Source organism: Monodon monoceros, unplaced genomic scaffold (assembly GCF_005190385.1).
Source record: "Monodon monoceros isolate NGI ecotype Baffin Bay Population unplaced genomic scaffold, NGI_Narwhal_1 Super_Scaffold_1, whole genome shotgun sequence".
Classification (NCBI taxonomy): Eukaryota; Metazoa; Chordata; class Mammalia; order Artiodactyla; family Monodontidae; genus Monodon; species Monodon monoceros.
Genome location: NW_021703765.1, coordinates 65,847,034 through 65,870,159, shown reverse-complemented (window position 1 = coordinate 65,870,159; position 23,126 = coordinate 65,847,034). Strand labels below are relative to the sequence as shown.

The 23,126-nt window shown below is 38.5% G+C and overlaps 1 protein-coding gene across 4 annotated transcripts in view; it reads right to left on the bottom strand.

Moving 5' to 3' along the window:
* The window catches only part of TTC28 (tetratricopeptide repeat domain 28), a 579,401-nt gene that overhangs the window by 263,796 nt on the left and 292,479 nt on the right, over positions 1 to 23,126 (bottom strand). For all 4 annotated transcript variants that reach the window (XM_029219000.1, XM_029219007.1, XM_029219015.1 and 1 more), the window contains 2 exons: positions 17,754 to 18,026; positions 16,727 to 16,857 (listed from right to left, as the gene is read on the bottom strand). In XM_029219000.1, coding sequence (XP_029074833.1) covers positions 16,727 to 16,857; positions 17,754 to 18,026 — 404 coding nt within the window. The remainder of the gene's footprint in view (positions 1 to 16,726; positions 16,858 to 17,753; positions 18,027 to 23,126) is intronic.

Genomic DNA, 23,126 nt, shown 5'->3' with positions numbered 1-23,126 from the left:
TGTGTTATCCAATATGGTAACCACTTGGCACACAGACTACTGGGCACTTAAAATGTGGTTATTGTGTTTGGGGAACTGATTTTTTTTTTTTTACTTTATTTAATTCTAATTAATTTAAAATAATCACATGAGGCTAATGGCTACTGCCTTGGGCAATATGACTCTAAAGATCATCTGATGTGATCTTTCTGTTTACAGATGATGAAACAGCAACTAAGAGTTTCCAGAAGTGGCCTGCCCATGATACATGGCTGCTAGTGGCAAAACCAGGATTCCAATTTAGATCTCCCAATTCCTAGTCTGAAGCTCCTGCTACTCTGTAGAGGAAGAGAATGCAAAATACTATGGCTGGAAGAGGACAACCGAAAATATAATAGGTGAGTGATGATAAATTAGAACTTTGAAAAAATATAGCTGGAAAAAATGGAACAGCTGAGAGCAGAATGATTTGCAAACATATCATACATTACACATACATACACACATATTCACTGGGTGTGCTCATTTCTTTTAAGGTAATAACTGTTTTGTTAGTAGGAGAAAAAGAGCCGTTTATAACTCATTACAGGCCCAAAAGGTCTGACTCAATTTATACAAAGTACAAAGAGCACAATCAAGAAGTTAATGTCCTACCTCCATTCTTCACCAAGTGTCCACTTTCCAAGTCCTACAGTCTTCAGTGACTTGAAGAGTTACAGCTTAACACTTATTTGTTTCTCAAAAGCCTGTAAGACACACACCACTGGAAAGGTTGCCAAGCATTCCCCTCCTGAACTTAATACCCCCTATGAGGATACGGCTCTCTGCTAAAATGGAATGCGTTTTACCTTTTAACCACTCTCCTATACTACTGGAAGTAAAATAATTACCTCACTACATTCTTTCTCTCTGTCTCTGTCTCTGTCTTTCACACACACACACCCCACAAACCTTTGTGTTGATTTCATACTAGCACTACTAATATACTAATATACATGGTGTAGAAAAATGTCTACAAAAAGGTCCAAGATAAACAGCATTGTTTTTGGAGAAAGTGCCGTGGTCAGGGTGATGTCATAAAAAATCAACTAATCAATTTCCTGTACCACATCCTGAAGGAAATCCAGAAGGCTCAATTTTCTCACAGTCGAGTAGTCTTTCTGGGGGGACACTAACTGTTCCTGTGAACCCACAGGTGGTAAATTGATAATGATTATTATTTACCTTAAATCTTCAAAATCACAAAGAGTGAAATTTCATTGTAAAAGATCTTTAATGTGGGAGGCATTATGAAAATACAAAAAGTATCCTTATTAAATGTGAATTTCAGATTTTAGCTACTGACAGCAAAGAAAAGAAAAAATGAGTAAACTTAGTTGGTATTTACTACTGGACTTCAAAACGCTTCCTCTCCAGATCTGAGTAAAACAAAGACCACCCTTCACAACAGCCAAGGAGAGATCACTCTTTACCTATTATACACCCTCAGTGCTTTTCCTCCAGGCAACAAGCACTCACCAACACTGGGCTGGCACACCGCAGACCTGCCAGATTTGAGTTCCTTGAGGGTGTGAACAATGGCATATTTAGCTGTATACCCAAAGGCATTATAGCACCTGACACAAAGTAAGTGCCCAGTAAGCATGTGTTGAATGAATGAATGAGATTATCAATATAAATAAGCTATCCTCCTTTCCCTCCAGAAGCTGCCAGTTAAAAATGAGAAGACCACCATTACAAACAAATAATCAATAAGCACCATAACTGAGGTATCACTAAGGGCTGTGATTTGCCAAACAATTTGAAAAAAATCTAAAGATTAATAAGAAGTGGTTCCGGCTTTAGAACAGCCTTTGTGGTGAGCAATTTGGGAAAAACTTTTAATTTAAAATATGCATAACACCTGTTGACCCAGCAATTCCACTTGTTACACACTACACTTGTCCTAAATGTATACAGACAGACTTGTAAAAGGTCTTTTTTCCTGCAACCATGTTTGTAAAAGGAAAAAAAAAAACCTCCCTGAACATTCCATCAGCAGACAAAGGGTACATCCATAATACATATCACTACACAGAAGTTCAAAAGAACATGGTTGATCTGTATGTGCTAACATGAAAAGAGGTTCAACACTATTAAGTGAAAAAACATTTGGTAAATGTATCATATTCCCACCTATGAAAAACAAAACCATAATAGAAAATGGGCTGGGGGCTTCCCTGGTGGCGCAGTGGTTAAGAATCCACCTGCCAATGCAGGGGACACGGGTTCAAGCACTGGTCTGGGAAGATCCCACATGCCGTGGATCAACAAAGCCCACACGTCACAACTACTGAGCCTGCGCTCAAGAGCACGCAAGCCACAACTACTGAAGCTCACACACCACAACTACTGAAGCCCACGCGCCTAGAGCCCATGCTCCGCAACAAGAGAAGCCACTGCAATGAGAAGCCCATGCACCACAAGGAAGAGTAGGCCCCACTTGCCGCAACTAGAGGAAGCCCACGTGCAGCAACAAAGACCCAACACAGCCAAAAATAATAAATAAATAAAATAAATAAATTTATTTAAAAAAAGAAAGAAAATGGGCTAGAGCCATGCTATCTAATACAAACATAATAATTTAAACTTTCTAGTAACGTAAAAGAAAAGTGAAATTAACATATTTTATTTAACTCAATGTATCCAAAATATTATCACTATGTTGTCATCAATATGCAAACTAAGTAATGAAATACTTTACATTCTTTTTTTCATTCTAAGTCTTCAAAGTCCAGTGTGGATTTTACATTTATGGCACATCTCAATTAAAACTACACACATTTTAAATGCTCAACAGCCACATGTAGCAGTGGCTACCAAAGTGGACAGTGTAGGTCTAGAAGGATACACTTCAAACTGGTAACAGTGGTCACTTCTGGAAAGGATTGTGTTTAATCTTTTACATCAATAACTAACTCATGTTTTACTTACATAATGGTAAAAACACAACAGTAAAAAACCAAGCAGTATGGGAATATAGATGGCTGAGCAAATATACCTATTCCAAGAGTTACTGAATATCTAGGTAGAGGAGGGCGGACCAGGGAAAAATAAAATTTAACAATATCATTTACAATAACACACCCATGTGTGCGCATGCACACATGTACACACACACACACACACACACACAAAACCTAAGGATAAAACTAAAGGAAGATATGCAATAGTTCTACATTGAAAACTATAAAACATTGCTGGAAGAGAGTTTACAAGGCCTAATAAATGGAGAAATATACCATGTTCATGGACTATGAAATTCAAATATATTTATAGATTCAAAGCTATCCCAATCAAAATTCCAGCAGGATGTCTGAGTGAAGGGAGGGGGAACTATAAGCTAATTCTAAGACATATATATGTTTTATATATTTATATAAATATATACTTGCATATACATGAATGTAAAGAACCTGGAAGAGCCAAAACAATTTTGAAGAAGAACAAAGCTACAATAATTTCTAGAGTCATTAAAAAGCTACAGTAATTAAGCAATATGCTATTGTCATAAAGATAGACAAACAGATCAACAGCACACATCACCTTGTTTCTGACAAAAGTGGCACACAGTGCAATCTTGTGAATATATGGTGCTGGGTCAACAGGGTATTCACATGAGGGAAAAACTGAACTTTGATACCTGCCCCAAACCAAACACAAAAGTAAATTCCAGGTGGCAGCACAGCTAAATGCAAAAGGTAAACAATAGAGCCTCATAGAAAAATATCTTCATGACCTTGGGATACATAAACATTTTCTTAAACAGGACACGAAAGGCACTAACCATTAAAGAAAGGAATGGTAAACTGGCCTTCACCAACATTGGTATGATATTGGGTAGAAAAGATAGAAATTGAGAAAGAGAGCTTTTTTTTTTTTAACATCTTCATTGGAGTATAATTGCCTTACAATGGTGTGTTAGTTTCTGCTTTATAACAAAGTGAATCAGCTATACATATACATATATCCCTATATCTCCTCCCACTTGCGTCTCCCTCCCATCCTCCCTACCCCACCCCTCTAGGTGGTCACAAAGCACCCAGCTGATCTCCCTGTGCTATGTGGCTGCTTCCCACTAGCGATCTATTTTACATTTGGTAGTGTATATATGTCCATGCCACTTCGTCCCAGCTTACCTTTACCCCTCCCCGTCTCCTCAAGTCCGTTAGAAAGAGAGCTTTAGTGAGCAGAGACAATTCAAACAAACCTGGACAAGAAAAACACTGCTGAGCAGTCAAAGATAAGGTCTTCTATGCAGGACCATAATAAATAAAGATACAGAGGATAAAGTATAAGGCACGTTTAACAAAGTATGGCAAGTAGTCTTGTATGAACAGATTATAAGGTGTTTGACACGCAAAGCAGCTGAAGAAAAGTAATAGGAAAAGGTTATGAAGGGGTTTGGACTTTTATCTTAAAGGAAACAAAAATCTGTCAAAGGCTTTTAAGAAGGAAAATTACACGATCAGGACTAAAGTTTAGAAGGGTAACTCAAAGAGCTCTGTAGGTGACGGACTGGATACATAAGAAACTAGAATCAGGGCAGAGTTAAAACAGATTTCACAAATTAGAATATTTACATACTCCAGTGTGACAAGAGGTATGCAAAGCTCCTAACAAACAGCTCTTTTTCAAAGCGTATCCAGTTTACTTGAATATCTGGGGGAAAACAATTTTACACTACAATAAACACTGATGTTATACAGGCATATGCAACATTCATCATTTAAATGATTATGACAATGATAATGCCAATAATAATGCTTTTTTGAATCTTTATGTCTCAGGTATTCTTTAAAGCAAGCCCTTTATATAAACTAACTCACTTAATTCTCACAACAATAAGCAAGAAGGTACTATTAGAGTAACTTCTATCTAACTACAATATAGTTATTTACTCAGACATTTTGAATTTCTATACCTTTTTACTTTTTATTTATTTTTTAATTAAGGCTTAACAATCCCTTATATTGCTGATGATAAAACTTGGTACAACTACTTTGGAAAACTGGTAAAAATCTAATGAATCTAAACATATATATGACCAAACATTTAACAGATATAAGTGCTGATGTTTACCAAAAGATATATATGTTTATAGCAGCTTTTTCATAACAGTCAAAAATCAGAAACAACTCACATATCCATCACACTTAGAAAAGTTATGTAATTTTCAGGGTCAGAGTAATAAATGGCCAAGCCAGAGTTCAAGCCCAAGGCTGTCTAATATCTAAATTCACACTCTCCTGGATCTATGAGCATAGCCTGAAGCCACTGCCATAGGAATATAATTTCTTTCAGGTGTAGGGTAGTGGCTTCAGGCTATGCTCATAGATCCAGGAGAGTGTTAAAAAGTACAGAAAGTTCTGAGAGGAGGCTACTGCGAAAGTCCAGACAAAAGATGATACGGCAGAAGGAAGGAGGCAGAAAAGGGATTTCTTTTATAGAAAGAAGAGAACCCAGTAACAAATCAAACATGCTAGTGAGGTGGCTTGGGCAACAGGACAAATGGTGAATGCAGAAGTAGGCAGAGATTGAAGGCTAAGTCAGGCATATTAAATTGAAGACGGGTGCCCAGGAGGCATTTGGATAAAGAAATATGAAGCTCAGGAGAGAAATCAGACTGATAAAAAAAACTTCAGATTCATCAGCATATGTGCATATCAGATTCCCTGAATAGAGAATAAAATCTCTAAAACAATATAATTAGTGTATTCTTCTGACAATTAATATTAGCTCACAGGAAGGTCTCTGTGGCCATCTGAAATTAATCTTGAAACTGTTAAAGCAGGCAGAAGGTTAGTTAGAATGAAAGATCCTGTGGCGAAGGTATCACCTCTGCTATTAAGTATCTGAGAATAATCGTACAAAAGAAAAACATTCTGCTTTTTAAGGTAAGTGGCCAAAGTGGTTTCAGGCTGCTATCTTGCTACTTGGGAAAATCTTAAAATGTATTATAGCAAAGATGTAAGAGGCAGAAAGATGCAGCTTGGTTTTCTCACCAATCATAGCATTCAGAGTGGTTAATTTTTGCTTCAAAAGGCAGCTTCCTGTATTTTATTTCAATATCAAAATAATGCAAAAGGAAAACCAAGATAAAATCTGAGGTCACAGATACAATGTAAGAGTAGAATAATCATTAAAAAGTACATCCTCTGAACTTTTTATACTCAAAGGGTATGATTGCTTTGGGGGAGGGTTCTCAAAGTTCTAACCAGTGCAATAATTAAGAGAAAAAAAGTAGGGGTATAACATAAGGAAAGAAATGCACAAAATTATCATTATTTGCAGAAAGTCTGCATTACAAGAAAATCCAAGGGAATCAACAAAAAATACTGAGCTATAATGACAATTTTCACATAGTCAATTATAAAACGTGCAAAGTAAACACCTTCCCTCTTTGGCATCAATAACTAATTTTCAAAAAAGACACAATGGAAAAAATATCCCATTTCCAACAATATCTATTAAATATCTAGGGAAAAACCTCCCCAAAAGTGTAGATCAGCGAGGGGAATAAAGAGTAAATGAAAGAACAGACAAGGCTTTTAAATAGAAGATCAACTATTGAAACGACATCAATTTATCCATAATTAACAAGTAAATTTAATACACTTCCAGTAAATACCACAATGGGAGAGTCTCCAAAATTTGGCAAAATGATTTAAAAATTCATTTGATGGGGGGCAGAGAGACAAGGATATCCTAGACATTAAAAATAATAATAATGATATGGGACTTGTAGCAGATGTAAAATATAGAGCAACAATAATTAAAACTATGCATTAGAACACAAATTGCCCAACTGCTCAGTAGAATGATACAGCAATGCCCATAATCAGATCAATATAAAATAACCAATATTGCAATAGAAAAACATATTTTGAGTATTCAAGATCTTTATAAAAGAAATTTTTAAAAATAGTAAACCCAGTAGTGACCAAAGAAATGCAAATTAAAACAAGAAGATATCTTTTTTTCTTTTTTTTTTTTGCTGTACACGGGCCTCTCACTGTTGTGGCCTCTCCCGTTGCGGTGCACAGACTCCGGACGCGCAGGCTCAGTGGCCATGGCTCACGGGCCCAGCCGCTCCGCAGCATGTGGGATCTTCCCAGACCGGGGCACGAACCCGCATCCTCTGCATCGGCAGGCGGACTCTCAACCACTGCGCCACCAGGAAAGTCCAAGATATCATTTTTTTAAATATCAAACTGACTTTTTAGTTTTAACAGTAATGCCTAGTGTTAGCTAGTGCAAGGAAATGAAAGCTTTTACACACTGCTCGTAGAACTAAAAACAGATACAGCTCTTCTGAGAGCAATTTAGCAATAAATATCAGAAGCCTTAATGTGTTTTTTTCTAAGCAAGCCCGCTTCTAATACATTAACCAAAAGAAATGATGAGAGATATGTTCAAAGATTTATCCATAAAGATGTTTTTCCAGATTTTATAATACCAAAAATTTTGTAACAAACTAAATGTATAACAGTAGGGGGAAAGCTAAATAAATTATGATAAAGCCAAAAGACCTTCAGTAGAACATTTAATAAAATGAAGAAATGTTTAAAAATAACTGGAAGACAGGCCAAGATGGCGTACTATCAAGACGTGGAATTCGCGTCTCCTCACAACTAGGGCACTGGTGGGGGACCACGGACACTTAAGGGGATGGGAGGAACCCCCAGCAACTGGGTAGGACATGGGGTGTGGGGGGAGTGAATCGGGAGGAGAAGTGGAGAGGGGAAGGGACTGGCGCCCCTGAGGGGCAGCTGGGGGAGGGGAAGGGATCCCACCCCCGAAGGGGGAAACTGGGAACCACTGGGAGGGCAGAGGATCAACAGGGAGCCGTGACCAGGTTTCCCCTGCCCACTTAGACCCCTAGGAACCTGCTGAGTTCCCGGAACTGATCCTCTGCCCACTGAGGCCCCCTCCAGCCCGCATGGGTCCTGAGGGAGTGGGAAGGGGGAGCAAAAGTAAAGGCTGGACCAGGACTGGCATGACTGAGGGGTGGCTGGGGTAGGGAAGAAGTCCCTACACCCAGCAGGACCCACCCACGGTTAGGGGTTCAGTGGTGATGGGGGAGACGGTGAGGGAGGGGTGAGAAAGAACATAAGGGAACGGGCCAGTGCTTTCCCTGTTCACTTAGGCACCGGGAAGCACCTGGGCCTAATCCTCTGCCCTCAGAGCGTCCCTCCTGCCTCAAAGAACTCAAGCCCCGCACCTACACCCCCACCCAGGTCCCCGCGCCTCCATACTCGGAGACGCCCTCCAATGAGCTGGGCCTAAATCCCACCCACACACCCTCACTCAGGGACCAACTTCCAAACTCCTGAACTCCACACTCCAGAAGCCTTCCCTTCCACGTGCTGCCTCTCCCCTTCTGGGCAGGTCCTAAGCAGAGGCCCTGCCCACACTTGAACATCACCTAGGCCCAGTCCCACCCTAAACCGCACCCCTGCCTAAGTTCCACCCCTCACCTAACCTCCGCCCCCATAGCCAAGGCTTTTTTTCTTTTTTCCTCTTTTAGATTGGGGCTCTGTTTTACCTTGTTGATTCACTGTTGTTGATTCTTTTATATTTTCATTTCTCCTAATCTTTTATTTTTCTAATTTTATTTTATTCTTTATACTTTGTTAGTGATCTCTCCTTTTGGCTTGTTTCCCCCACCCCCACCCTTTTTTCTTTTTTTTGTTGTGGTTTTCTTTTACCTTGTTGCAGTTGTTTCAATTATAGTTTTATTTTACCTAACATATTTTTTATCTTTCTAATTTTATTTTGTTTTCTATTCTTTGATATTGTACTGCTCCTTTTTTCTTTCTTTCTTCCTTTTTTTTTTTTTTTTTACCGTGCCACAAAGCTTGCAGGATCTTGGTTCCCAGGCTGGAGGTTGGGCCTGAGCTCCTGTAGTGGGAGCTCCAAGGCCAAAACCCTGGACTAACAGAGAACCTCAGACCACAGGGAATATCAATCAGAGTGAGGCCTCCTGGAGGTCCTCATCTCAGCACCAAGACCCAGCTCTATCCAACTGCCTGCAAATTCCAGTGATGGATGTCTCAGGCCAAACAACCAGTAAGACAGGAATACAGCACCACCCATCAAAAAGAAAAGAAAAGAAACGACAAAAAAATATGTTACAGAAGAAGGAGCAAGGTAAAAACCTACAAGATCAAATAAATAAAGATGAAATAGGCAACCTACCTGAAAAGGAATTCAGACTAATTACAGTAAAGATGATCCAAAATCTCAGGAACAGAATGGAGAAAATATAAGAAACATTTAACAAGGATGTAGAGGAACTAAAGAGCAAACCAACTGTGACGAACAACACAATTACTGAAACTAAAAATACTCTAGAAGGAATCAATAATGGAATAACTGAGGCAGAAGAACAGATAAGTGAGCTGGAAGGTCAAATGGTGGAAATAGCTGCCAGGGAGCAGAATAAAGAACAAAGAATGAAAAGAATTGAGGAGACTCTCAGACACCTCTGGGACAACATTAAACGCACCAACATTCGAATTATAGGGGTCCCAGAAGAAGAAGAGAAAAAGAAAGGGACTGAGAAAATATCTGAAGAAACTATAGTTGAAAACTTCCCCAATATGGGAAAGGAACTAGTCAATCAAGTCCAGAAAGCACAGAGAGTCCCATACAGGATAAATCCAAGGAGAAACATGCCAAGACACATATTAATCAAACTATCAAAAATTAAATACAAAGAAAAAATATTAAAAGCAGCAAGGGAAAAGCAACAAATAGCATACAATGGAATCCCCATAAGGTTAACAGCTGATCTTTTAGCAGAAACTCTGCAAGCCAGAAGGGAGTGGCAGGACATATTTAAAGTGATGAAAGGGAAAAACCTACAAGCAAGGTTACTCTTCTCAGCAAGGATCTCATTCAGATTCAATGGAGAAATTAAAACTTTTACAGATAAGCAAAAGTTAAGAGAATTCAGCACCACCAAACCAGCTTTACAACAAATGCTAAAGGAACTTCTCTACTCAGGAAACACAACAGAAGGAAAAGACCTACAAAACCAAACCCAAAACAATTAAGAAAATGGTAATAGGAACATACATATCGATAATTACCTTAAATGTAAATGGATTAAATGCTCCCACCAAAAGACACAAACTGGCTGAAGGGATACAAAAACAAGACTCATATATATGCTGTTTACAAGGGACACACTTCAGACCTAGGGACACCTACAGACTGAAAGGGAGGGGATGGACAAAGATATTCCATGCAAATGGAAACCAGAAGAAAGCTGGAGTAGCAATTCTCATATCAGACAAAATAGACTTTAAAATAAAGACTGTTACAAGAGATAAAGAAGGATACTACATAATGATCAAGGGATCAATCCAAGAAGAAGATATAACAATTGTAAATATTTATGCACCCCACAAAGGAGCACCTCAATACATAAGGTAAATGCTACCAGCCATAAAAGAGGAAATCGACAGTGACACAATAATAGTAGGGGATTTTAACACCCCACTTTCACCAATGGACAGATCATGCAAAATGAAAATAAATAAGGAAACACAAGCTTTAAATGACACATTAGACAAGATGGATTTTTTTTTTGCAGTACTTGGTCCTCTCACCATCGTGGCCTCTCCACTTGCGGAGCACAGGCTCCGGACGCGCAGGCCCAGCGGCCATGGCCCACAGGCCCAGCCGCTCCGCGGCATGTGGGATCCTCCCGGACCAGGGCACGAACCCGTGTCCCCTGCATTGGCAGGCGGACTGTCAACCACTGCACCACCAGGGAAGCCCACAAGATGGATTTAATTGATATTTATAGGACATTCCATCCAAAAACAACAGAATACACTTTCTTCTCCAGTGCTCATGGAACGTTCTCCAGGATAGATCATATCTTGGGTCACAAATCAAGCCTTAGTGAATTTTAGAAAACTGAAATCATATCAGGGATCTTTTCCGACCACAATGCTATGGGACTAGATATGAATTACAGGAAAAAATCTGTAAAAAATACAAACACATGGAGGCTAAACAATACACTACTAAATAACCAAGAGATCACCGAGGAAATCAAAAATTACCTAGAAACAAACAACAATGAAAACATGACGGCCCAAAACCTATGGGATGCAGCAAAAGCAGTTCTAAGAGGGAAGTTTATAGCAACACAATCCTACCTCAAGAAACAAGAAAAATCTCAAATAAACTACCTAACCTTACACCTAAAGCAATTAGAGAAAGAAGAACAAAAAAACCCCAAAGTTAGCAGAAGGAAAGAAATCATAAAGATCAGGTCAGAAATAAATGAAAAAGAAATGAAGGAAACAATAGCAAAGATCAATAAAACTAAAAGTTTGTTCTTTGAGAAGATAAACAAAATTGATAGACCATTAGCCCCACACGTCAAGAAAAAAAGGGAGAAGATTCAGATCAATAGAATTAGAAATGAAAAAGGAGAAGTAACAACTGACACTGCAGCAATACAAAGGATCATGAGAGATTACTATAAGCAAATACATGCCAATAAAATGGACAACCTGGAAGAAATGGACAAATTCTTAGAAAAGTACAACCTTCCAACACTGAACCAGGAAGAAATAGAAAATATAAACAGACCAATTACAAGCACTGAAATTGAAACTGTGATTAAAAATCTTCCAACAAACAAAAGCCCAGGACCAGATGGCTTTACAGGCGAATTCTATCAAACATTTAGAGAAGAGCTAACACCTATCCTTCTCAAACTCTTCCAGAATATAGCAGACGGAGGAACACTCCCAAACTCATTCTGCGAGGCCACCATCATTCTGATACCAAAAGAAGATAAAGATGCCACAAAAAAACAAAACTACAGGCCAATATCACTGATGAACATAGATGCAAAAATCCTCAACAAAATACTAGCAAACAGAATCCAACAGCACATTAAAAAGATTATACACCATGATCAGGTGGGATTTATCCCAGGAATGCAAGGATTCTTCAATATATGCAAACCAATCAATATGAAACACCATATTAACAAAGTGAAAGATAAAAACCATATGATAATCTCAATAGATGCAGAAAAAGCTTTCAACAAAATTCAACACCCATTTATGATAAAAACTCTCCATAAAGTAGGCATAGAGGGAACTTACCTTAACATAATAAAGGCCATATATGACAAACCCACAGCCAACATCATTCTCAATGGTGAAAAACTGAAACCATTTCCTCTAAGAGCAGGAACAAGACAAGGTTGCCCACTCTCACCACTCTTATTCAACATAGTTTTGGAAGTTTTAGCCACAGAAATCAGAGAAGAAAAAGAAATAAAAGGAATACAAATCAGATAAGGAGTAAAACTGTCACTGTTACAGATGACATGATACTATACATACAGAATGCTAAAGATACTACCAGGAAACTACTAGAGCTAATTAATGAATTTGGTAAAGTAGCAAGATATAAAATTAAAGCAGAGAAATCTCTTGCATTCCTATACACTAATGATGAAAAATCTGAAAGAGAAATTAAGGAAACACTCCCATTTACCATTGCAACAAAATGAATAAAATATCTAGGAATAAACCTACCTAAGGAGACAAAAGATCTGTATGCAGAAAAGTGTAAGACACTGATGAAAGAAATTAAAGATGATACAAACAGATGTAGAGATATACTATGTTCTTGGGTTGCAAGAATCAACATTGTGAAAATGACTCTACTACCCAAAGCAATCTACAGATTCAATGCAATCCCTATCAAACTACCACTGGCATTTTTCACAGAACTAGAACAAAAAATTGCACAACTTGTATGGAAACACAAGAGACCCCGAATAGCCAAAACAATCTTGAGAAAGAAAAACGGAGCTGGAGGGATCAGGCTCCCGGACTTCAGACTATACTACAAAGCTACAACAATCAAGATGGTATGGTACTGGCACAAAAACAGAAAGATAGATCAAGAGAACAGAATAGAAATCCCAGAGATAAACCCACGTACATATGGTCACCTTATCTTTGATAAAGTAGGCAGGAATGTACAGTGGAGAAAGGACAGCCTCTTCAATAAGTGGTGCTGGGAAAACTGGACAGGTACATGTAAGAGTATGAGATTAGATCACTCCCTAACACCATACACAAAAATAAACTCAAAATGGATTAAAGACCTAAATGTAAGGCCAGAAACTATCAAACTCTTAGAGGAAAACAGAGGCAGAACACTCTATGACATAAATCACAGCAAGATCCTTTTTGAACCACCTCCTAGAGAAATGGAAATAAAAACAAAAATAAACAAATGGGACCTAATGAAACTTCATAGCTTCTGCACAGCAAAGGAAACCATAAACAAGACCAAAAGACAACCCTCAGAATGGGAGAAAATATTTGCAAATGAAGCAACTAACAAAGGATTAATCTCCAAATGTACAAGCAACTCATGCAGCTCAATATCAAAAAAACAACCCAGTCCAAAAATGGGCAGATGACCGAAATAGACATTTCTCCAGAGAAGATATACAGATTGCCAACAAACACATGAAAGAATGCTCAACATCATTAATCATTAGAGAAATGCAAATCAAAACTACAATGAGATATCATCTCACACCGGTCAGAATGGCCATCATCAAAAAATCTACAAACAATAAATGCTGGAGAAGGTGTGGAGAAAAGGGAACCCTCTTGCACTGTTGGTGGGAATGTAAATTGATACAGTCACTATGGAGAATAGTGTGGAGGTTCCTTAAAAACCTAGAAATAGAACTACCACATGACCCAGCAATCTCACTACTGGGCATATGCCCTGAGAAAACCATAATTCAAAAAGAGTCATATCCCACAATGTTTACTGCAACACTATTCACAATAGCCAGGACATGGAAGCAACCTAAGTGTCCATCGACAGATGAATGGATAAAGAAGATGTGGCACATATATACAATGCAATATTACTCAGCCATAAAAGGAAACGAAATTGAGTTATTTTTAGTGAGGTGGATGGACCTAGAGTCTGTCATACAGAGTGAAGTAAATCAGAAAGAGATAAACAAATACCATATGCTAACACATATATATGGAATCTAAAAAAAAAAAAAAAAAGGTGAACCTAGGGGCAGGACAGGAATAAGGACACAGACGTAGAGAATGGACTTGAGGACACGGGGAGGGGGAAGGGTAAGCTGCGACGAAGTGAGAGAGTAGCACTGACATACATACACTACCAAATGTAAAATAGATAGCTAGTGGGAAGCAGCTGCATGGCACAGGGAGATCAGCTTGGTGCTTTGCGACCACCTAGAAGGGTGGGATAAGGAGGGTGGGAGGAAGATGCAAGAGGGAGAGGATATGGGGATATACATATGCATATAGCTGATTCACTTTCTTATACAGCAGAAACTAACACAACACTGTAAAGCAATTATACTCCAATAAAGATGTTAAAAAAAAAGTAGAAAATATTAATGAAAAAACAAGTTAAAACAGTATATAATAGGATTTCAATTCTTGTCTGAATACATATGAACAATTATAACTGCATATATGATCAAAAGATTATACCCAAAATAATATTAATAGGATGGTAAGCTTACAGTTGGTTATTTTCATGTATTTCTTATGTAATTAGATAAAACTAATAAATATCACCTTTTAAAAAAACGATGGGGACTTCCCTGGTGGCGCAGTGGTTAAGAATCCGCCTGCCAATGCAGGCGACGCGGGTTCGAGCCCTGGACCCGGAAGATCCCACATGCCGCAGGGCAACTGGGCCCGTGCACCACAACTACTGAGCCCACGTGCCACAAATGCTGAAGCCTGTGCTCCTAGAGCCCATGCTCCACAACAAGAGAAGTCACCGCAATGAGAAGCCTGAGCACCGCAATGAAGAGTAGTCCCCACTTGCCGCAGCTACAGAAAGCCTGCGTGCAGCAACGAAGACCCAATGCAGCAAAAATAAATAAATAAAGTTCAAAACTCAATTTTAAAAAAACCCAAGAATCTGTGACTATATATATAATATATATAATAGGATGGTGGAAAATATCTGTTCTTTGCTAAAGGAATAAACTATCTTATCACTCAGCAAAACATGACTTATCTGCTGACCAGGTTTTAGAACCTCATATGGCAATTTCTACATCTCACTTGGGGGCCAGCTTGATTTCTACCTATTTCACAAACTTCCTCAGGTCTATATCAGTCTCTGTTTCCTCTGGAATTCCAGAATCTTGGCAGTAATTGAGTGTTCTCCTTTTTAATACCTATCACAACCCTATGTCCCTAATTAAAAGTCTTTCTAGCTTATCCAGTAATCGAGCTAATATATACACCTCAAATGTTAGGAAAATGGGGTATAAATTCAGCTCTTGACATATTTATAGCTATCTGTCCCTACACTAAATAGCTCTATCTAGATACTGATGCTGTTTTAGTTCTTAAACCTGGCTCTCACTTCTTAATGCCATCAGTATATCTGCCTCTAGAAATCTGAGCTTCTTTTCATTCTCTTAACATCAAGAAATCAGATAATCTGGCTTATAAGAAATGTTTGTAAACTAAGAGTAAATAGGTAAAGGGAAAAGTGTTTAGGCAACTCTCTTGAGAATAAAATTGCCAAAAATTCACCGCCCTTGGAGCTTTCAAAGGCTTTTTTTCTGATACCTATGGATGAGAGAGACTTTCTAGGAGTCCGGCTTTCTCAAGGGGAGATTCCAGCATGCCACTGAAGTAAAGGTTTTTTTCTTTCCCAATTCCTTTCTAGTGCCTGACTGTGTTCTAGAGACATGAAGATGCTGGGTCATTTAAATAATATAGTTAATCTCCATAACGTCCTACAGTGACATTCTGAGATGTAAATGTAACTAAACATATTTCCCAACACATAGATTAATTCATAAATTTATTGTTGCCTCTGCTATTAACTTCATTCTTATTTATAATATTATATTATTACTACCATTTATGGAATTCCAGGTACCATGCTAGGTACTTTACATGTATTATTTATAATCCTATCACAACTGTGTATGGAATAAACAGAATCGTCATTTTCTGAATAAGAAATAAGAGGCAAAGAGAAGTTAAATAATAACTTCCCCAAGATCCCCGAGCCAGGATAACTGAAGCAGGGATTCAAATCTGGGTCTGTCTCCTACCAAACCCCACCCTCTTTCCACTCTGCAGGCACCATCATGTTGCATCTACTGGATATCAAGTTTCTGAGGATATTTCATTTCATTTATCTAGAAAAGACTAGGATGATATTTCTCTATCATTACGATTCAGGTCTCTCAGTGAGACTTAACATGCTTCTACCACCAGAGTTAAAAATCCACCAAAGAAACAATGTGAAGGATTCACAGCAATAATACTCCATCTCAGATAAAGCATAATGTGTGCTTATTTAATTTAATGAATATATCATAATGATACAGCTTTTTGCTAATTTTACATATATCCATAGCACATTTGAAGAGAATAAGAACAATGTATCTGACCAAGCTGCTAGATCCTGAGGTCAGAGGCCATGTCTCATTTACCTCTATATCCCCAAGTCCCGTATGTGATAGATGTTCAACACCTCGTTGTTGATGAAAGTTAGAAGCAATGATTATCAACTCCTGAAAGTAATATTTTAAGATACCTAAAACATTCTGACCAGCCAAAAAAGACCCCATGTTTCAAAAAAACTGGTTTTGGTCTGCAGGTAAACTTCCTACCTCTCGATCCTTGAGTTTCATGGCAAGCACCAACTGATGCCTGTGGTTAGTGAGAGCCTCCCGGTAATTTCCTTTGGAGAAGAATGCAGAGCCCAGATTCCCATGAGCTCGGCATTCTCCTGTCTGGTCACCTGAATGGGGTTTAAAAAAAAAAAAGATAAAATTTATCTAAGTTACAGCATTATTTATAAAATATAATGGCCATCCTAATTCAACAGCCACAGATTTACTAGCTAAGATTTCACTTGCCTTCTTTTCTTCTTCTAAAAGACTCTATGTAGGAAGTTATGGTCCTAGAAGTTAAATCTCTGGACAACTGTTATTGATGTTATAACATACAACTGCAGTCAGGGACATAAATGTTCTGGAAATGAGAGGTCATTGCTTTGTTTCTGAACAACCATCAGCTTGTTGGTTCAGTCACTTTACTCCACACCTACCATAATATGTTGCTTCTTTACAAGTATGCTGATGGTAGACTCACCATATCTCTTCTCTTACTGCAATCCTCCAAGTCCTTGAATAATCACTGTGATGATTATCATAAACCACATTTTTTTTTAAAATGAGGAAACAGCAGCACAGAGATTAGGCAACTTGCCGAAGGTCACACAGCTAGTTAAGTGGCAGAGCCAGGATTCTAAACTCAGCGGTCTGGCTCCATAGTCCACAGTCTTAACCACTGCACTGCACTATTTCGTCCAACAAAATGATGGTGCATTCTATTGTAGGCAAAAGTGAAAATTAAGGTCAAAGATTCACCCACAAATCTATCATCTGAGATATTAAATCTGTGAGCCCATATCTCTGAGGAGGCAATGAATATGTTAATCCATATCTTTTGGCCTTTTGGGAGCTTGATACCTTGTTAAATGAAAAGCCCTAAAGACCTAAGTACTCTAAAACAGAGAATGTTCCCGAGGTACAATCACTTTTCATTGCACATATTACTCCCATTCACATCAGGTTAATCAGCTTTCTTCATTTCCTTTCTGTACTGAAATAAAGGAGAAAAGCATAACTCTACCTAAGGTCTTGGCTACATCCAAGTCCTGCTGCATGTATCCAGTGCTCTTCTCTGTGTTTCCGAGAGACCAGTAAGCACTGCTCAGCGCAGAGAAAACGGAACCTCTCAGTTTGAGGCTGCAGGTGCCAATCTTCAGAGCGGCTTCTAAGACAACCACAGAGGCCCCATGATGGCCAGCTGTCAGGAGTTCTTGCCCAACCACAGACACGACCACAAAGGGACTCTTGTCCAGTTTCATTTTCTGAAGCTGTTGATAAGTGGGCTCGAGGGAGTCTGAAGAAAAACAAAAGAAAATAAGAGAATATAGGCTTATACACAAAACAATCTTTTCCAATATGCTCTAGAAACAAATGTTTATCATACCTTTTTATGGCCTGTTTCAGGTACAAACTCTTCAACCTTTCGATCTAGCACCACCCTTACTGTCCACTCATTCATACGACTGGGTAACACCAATGTCTTTCCAGTAATTTCCTTACATCACTTTCACGTGCATACGCCACACTTGTCCTCTCTTCTGGTCTTTCTTTGATCAGGACCCACCACTTTCCCTGAATGGTTCTCCCTTCTCTGACCTCCTGCCCTCTCAAAATATCACAGGCACATCACTCAAGTCCCACCCCTACTATATACAGGCAGACCTCAGAGATGCTGTGGGTCTACTTCCAGACCACTGCAACAGAGGAAATATCACAATAAAGCAAATCACATGAAATTTTTGGTTTCTGTGCATATCAAGAAGAAAAAAGAAATCGTCTGAGTTTACTAAGGTAAGATGAAAGACAAAATTAATGTTTATCTCATTTTATTTTCACGTTGTGGAAAGGACACAGATTAGGGGTCAGGAAGCCACAGGGAGATTCTTTCCATTTGAAGCTAGGTTTCAAAGTGGATGACCTCTAAGCTCCTTCTTCCCCCTCTTCTTTTATTTTTTTTTTAAAAGACTGTTGCAGAGCTAATGACTATAACCTTACAGTGAGGTAGCACTTGTAACACTTTTGTTGTTAGCTTTCCTGAAAAACTGTTTCACATTAGTTGTTCCACTGTGCCTATGTGAAAAAAAAAAAAAAACAAACTATTGAAAGGTTGGTCTTTTTAAACTGTGAATCTCTCAGCCAACAGTACTGCATTAAAATGTAATTTTTACAATTTATGACTTCAAATCTCCACTTGCCACTAAGGAGCTCTCATCCGAATCATTACCACGGAAACCTCGAAACCTACTGGTGCCTAAAGCATTTTTCCCTTCAATCAGATCACTAAACAGAGAACAAAGAACATTTTTACACCTATCAAGATGCAAGCAGTACACAATACCAGTAAACGTTTGCTAACCAATAGGGTTAAATACAGGCACAAGAGCCCAGGAATTGCTAGAACAGGAAAAGAACAATGCCATACAAAATAACTGTGAGCAGAACTTTGGTGGTACCCACTGATGGATTTGGCAGCCAGTGATGATCACACATTAGCATCCCACTGGCCAATTAGCAGAAGCAAAAATAACAGAATTTTAGAGCCGAAAAGACCTTGAAAACACCCTTATTTTATTTATTAAATTTATTTATTTATTTATTTTTGTGGTACACGGGCCTCTCACTGTTGTGGCCTCTCCCATTGCGGAGCGTAGGCTCAGTGGCCATGGCTCACAGGCCTAGCCGCTCCGCGGCATATGGGATCTTCCCGGACCGGGGCACGAACCCGTGTCCCCTGCATCGGCAGGCGGACTCTCAACCACTGCGCCACCAGGGAAGCCCTAAATTTATTTTTATTTATTTATTTACTTTTTTTGGCCGTGTTAGGTCTTCGTTGCTGTGCGTGGGCTTTCTCTAGTTGTGGCGAGTAGGGGCTACTCTTTGTTGTGGTGTGAGGGTCTCTCACTGCAGTGGCTTCTCTTGTTGCGGAGCACAGGCTCTAGGCGTGCGGGCTTCAGTAGTTGTGGTGCGTGGGCTCAGTAGTTGTGGCTCACGGGCTCTAGAGCGCAGGCTCAGTAGTTGTAGTGCACAGGCTTAGTTGCTCCGCAGCATGTGGGATCTTCCCAGACCAGGGTTCGAACCCGTGTCCCCTGCATTGGCAGGTGTATTCTTAACCACTGCACCACCAGGGAAGCCCAACACCGTTATTTTAGAAATGAAGAATCTGAGTATTTAAGTATTGAGTATTCACGCAAGGTCAGCTAGCTTGGGACAAAGCCAAGAAAAGAACCTATTGCAGGGCTCTAAGTCCAGGCTCTCTGATACCATATCAGACAAAATTCTTGTTCACACAAGAAGTCAATTCCAGCTGATTTTAAGCAGGGAAGAAATGCACTGAGTGGCTACTGGGAAGGGTGGAAAACCAGGCCTCCAGACCCACAGTCAACTTTTGTGAACAAAAGTTCCTGGTGAAGGCAACATCACCACTGCAAGTAAACACAGGACATTGCAGCTTGTAATTCTGCCTCCACCACTACTAAATGCCACCCTTGGAAAACGGATGTCACTATTGCCACCTGCCACCACTGGAACAAATTCTGTATATCCTTTCTTCTTTTAGCCTTTAGCTCCTAATTCAAAGGTGAAGTCCCAGCTGCAAAGGAGGTTGCGAAAATTAGGATCTGATGTTTTCAACTTTTATAGTGGAAGGCAAGGAGGCAGAAGTAAAAGACAGGGAGTTCCCAAAACACAGGAAGAGTGTTCAGACACAGATGGCACGAAACGACTGATGGCCAGCAAAGATTCTACTTTTCAGCTGGTGATTATTTTAACCATTGCAACCATGGCTAAGTTCAAAAAAAGAGCCATCCAATAGAGCCTCTAAAACTACACAATTGTAGAAAGAAGAGAGAACATTGCCACAGTTAGAGGACCAAGGGAAATACTTGGAAGATTTTCAAAAGAAAAGGAAATCTTCATTTGTACAAATTTTTACTAAATAAAAATGAAATGGAAGGATTAAGAGGTAAAAGATCAAATTTCCATTTGTAGTATATAGGAAAGAGACTATACATATATAAAAAGATAAATTATAATGCAAGCTCAAATACAGTATATGTTATAAGAGTTTGGAAAAGGGAATGATTATCAAGCGTAATCAGAAAACTTCATAAAAACAGAACCTGATTTCTTAAAGAAAGGGTAGGACTTAGACAAGTCTTTGTACTTTCTTCTGTGAGTAGAGGGTATTTTAGGCAGGTTTGTCCTAAACAAAGGTGCATGGAATGAAAGACAGGTACATGGAATGAAAAGGAATGATGAACAGGGCAGCTTGAATGGCCCAGAGAATATTTATGGGGAAGGAAGCTGATGTGGAATAACACAGAAAATACTGAGCTAAGGATAAAGAGACCTGGATTTCAAAGCCACATAACCTTAGTTTCCTCACTTTGTCAAATGTATCACAATTATGATTGTGGTGATGGTTACATAAATCTATACACGTTATAGATAAGTATATGTCAATATTAAATACATATGTGTATATACATGTAAATGTATCTATGTTTGCATCTATGCATGTATAAAGATATATACACAAAAAGTCCATTTCACTTGATGTAAATTTAAAAAATTTTAATGTCAAACTTCTCTGCTTTGGGCTGTAATTACGTCTCATTTGTCCATACTCACTAATCAGAAGGTCTGGTTAGCAGTTGTACACTCATTTGATAAATAAAAGTGGTAAGATAAGTTTTTTTTTAATGTATAAAAACTGTACAGGCTGCAGAGTGAAGTAAGTCAGAAAGAGAAAAACAAATATCGTATGTTAACGCATATATGTGGAACCTAGAAAAATGGTACAGATGAACCGGTTTGCAGGGCAGAAATAGAGACACAGATGTTGAGCACAAATGTACGGACACCGAGGAGGGAGAGTGGCAGGGGCGGGGTGGTGGTGGTGTGATGAATTGGGAGATTGGGATTGACATGTATACACTAATATGTATAAAATGGATAACTAATGAGACTGTGCTGTATAAAAAATAAATAAAATTCAAAAAAAAGGAAAAAAAACTGTATAGGCTGGATTAGGTGATCTATAAGATTCTTCCCAACTATACTATTCTATGATTCTAATTCCTATTCTACAGTAAACTTAGGCTGTTAGGAAAAGGACTAATTGTGTGATTTTCTCAGGCTAGATGGAACAGAGTTTTGGCGGCCTGTAGATGTAAAGATGTTTTCCTTTACAGAAATCATGCATAATATATAAAATATCCAATGTCAAAACTACTTCATAAGAATGTAAAGGCACTTTGCAACAATCATTGAACACCAGTTATGTGCTTTCAAAATGTAAAGGCTTTAAGAATTTAAGATAAAGTCACATTTCCTGACACTTGAAAACCTTGTAAGAATGTAGTAGAAGCTAATAATAAACAAATAATCACACTCAACTAAAAGATATACTATATTTATTTCATCAGTTCTGCATATTTATTCACATTTTAACATTTCTGAATTTGAGATTTAATGTCCATGAACTCAATGGTGCCTCACAATGGTTGGTTATTTCTATGTCTAAATGGGGCTAAAAGAATTCTTTCAGTTTATATAAAATAAAAAGTTAAGTGATAAGAAAGAAATTTACTTATCAGCATTTTATTTTTTCTTAGTAATATATAAAATAATGACACAACTTTCAATCCAGATTTCTCAGCATTGGTAGGATGTGCTACGGGACCACAGAGGAGAAAGGTGCTAGCCCTACTCAGGTAGGTCTAGGAATGCTTTCCAGAGGTAATGACATCTGAATAGAAATCGGAGCTATGAGAAACTAGTGTTTTCCATGAACTGCAGGTAGTTTTAGCTGGGAATATCCTGGTAATGAGAATAAAAGAGAAGTAAGATCTTTTATACTAAGGTAGTTGGCCTTTATCTTGTAGGCAATGGGGAAAATGCAGAATTATGAATAAGAGAATGACAGATCAAACTTACACTTTAGAAAGTTCATTCTGGAAGGGAAGCAAAGCATGGACTGGTTTGGAAGAGATAATAGCCAGGAAAACCAGTTAGAGAAAAAGTCCTGTATTTGCAATGACAAAACAGATGGACAGCAAGGGATAAATTTCAGACATATTTAGAATTTTAAAATTTACAGAATTTGAGGAATAAATGCATTAACAGGCACAATGCCTTATTCCAAAGTAATGATACTCTACTGACTGTCTCCTATGAATCACCTTCAAGGTAACTAAAATTTTTACAGACTTCAATCTGTCTCAGGTACTATGAAGACATTCTGGAGCCTTCCAAGTTATCCTTATAATATTTAATTAGCATACATGACTAAAAAGTTTCAACTTTCCTAAAAACCTGGTGATACCACTACCAATTATTACTGGATATAATATAATACTGTACTGCAAACTCAGAAGACTGGGAGAAACAATTC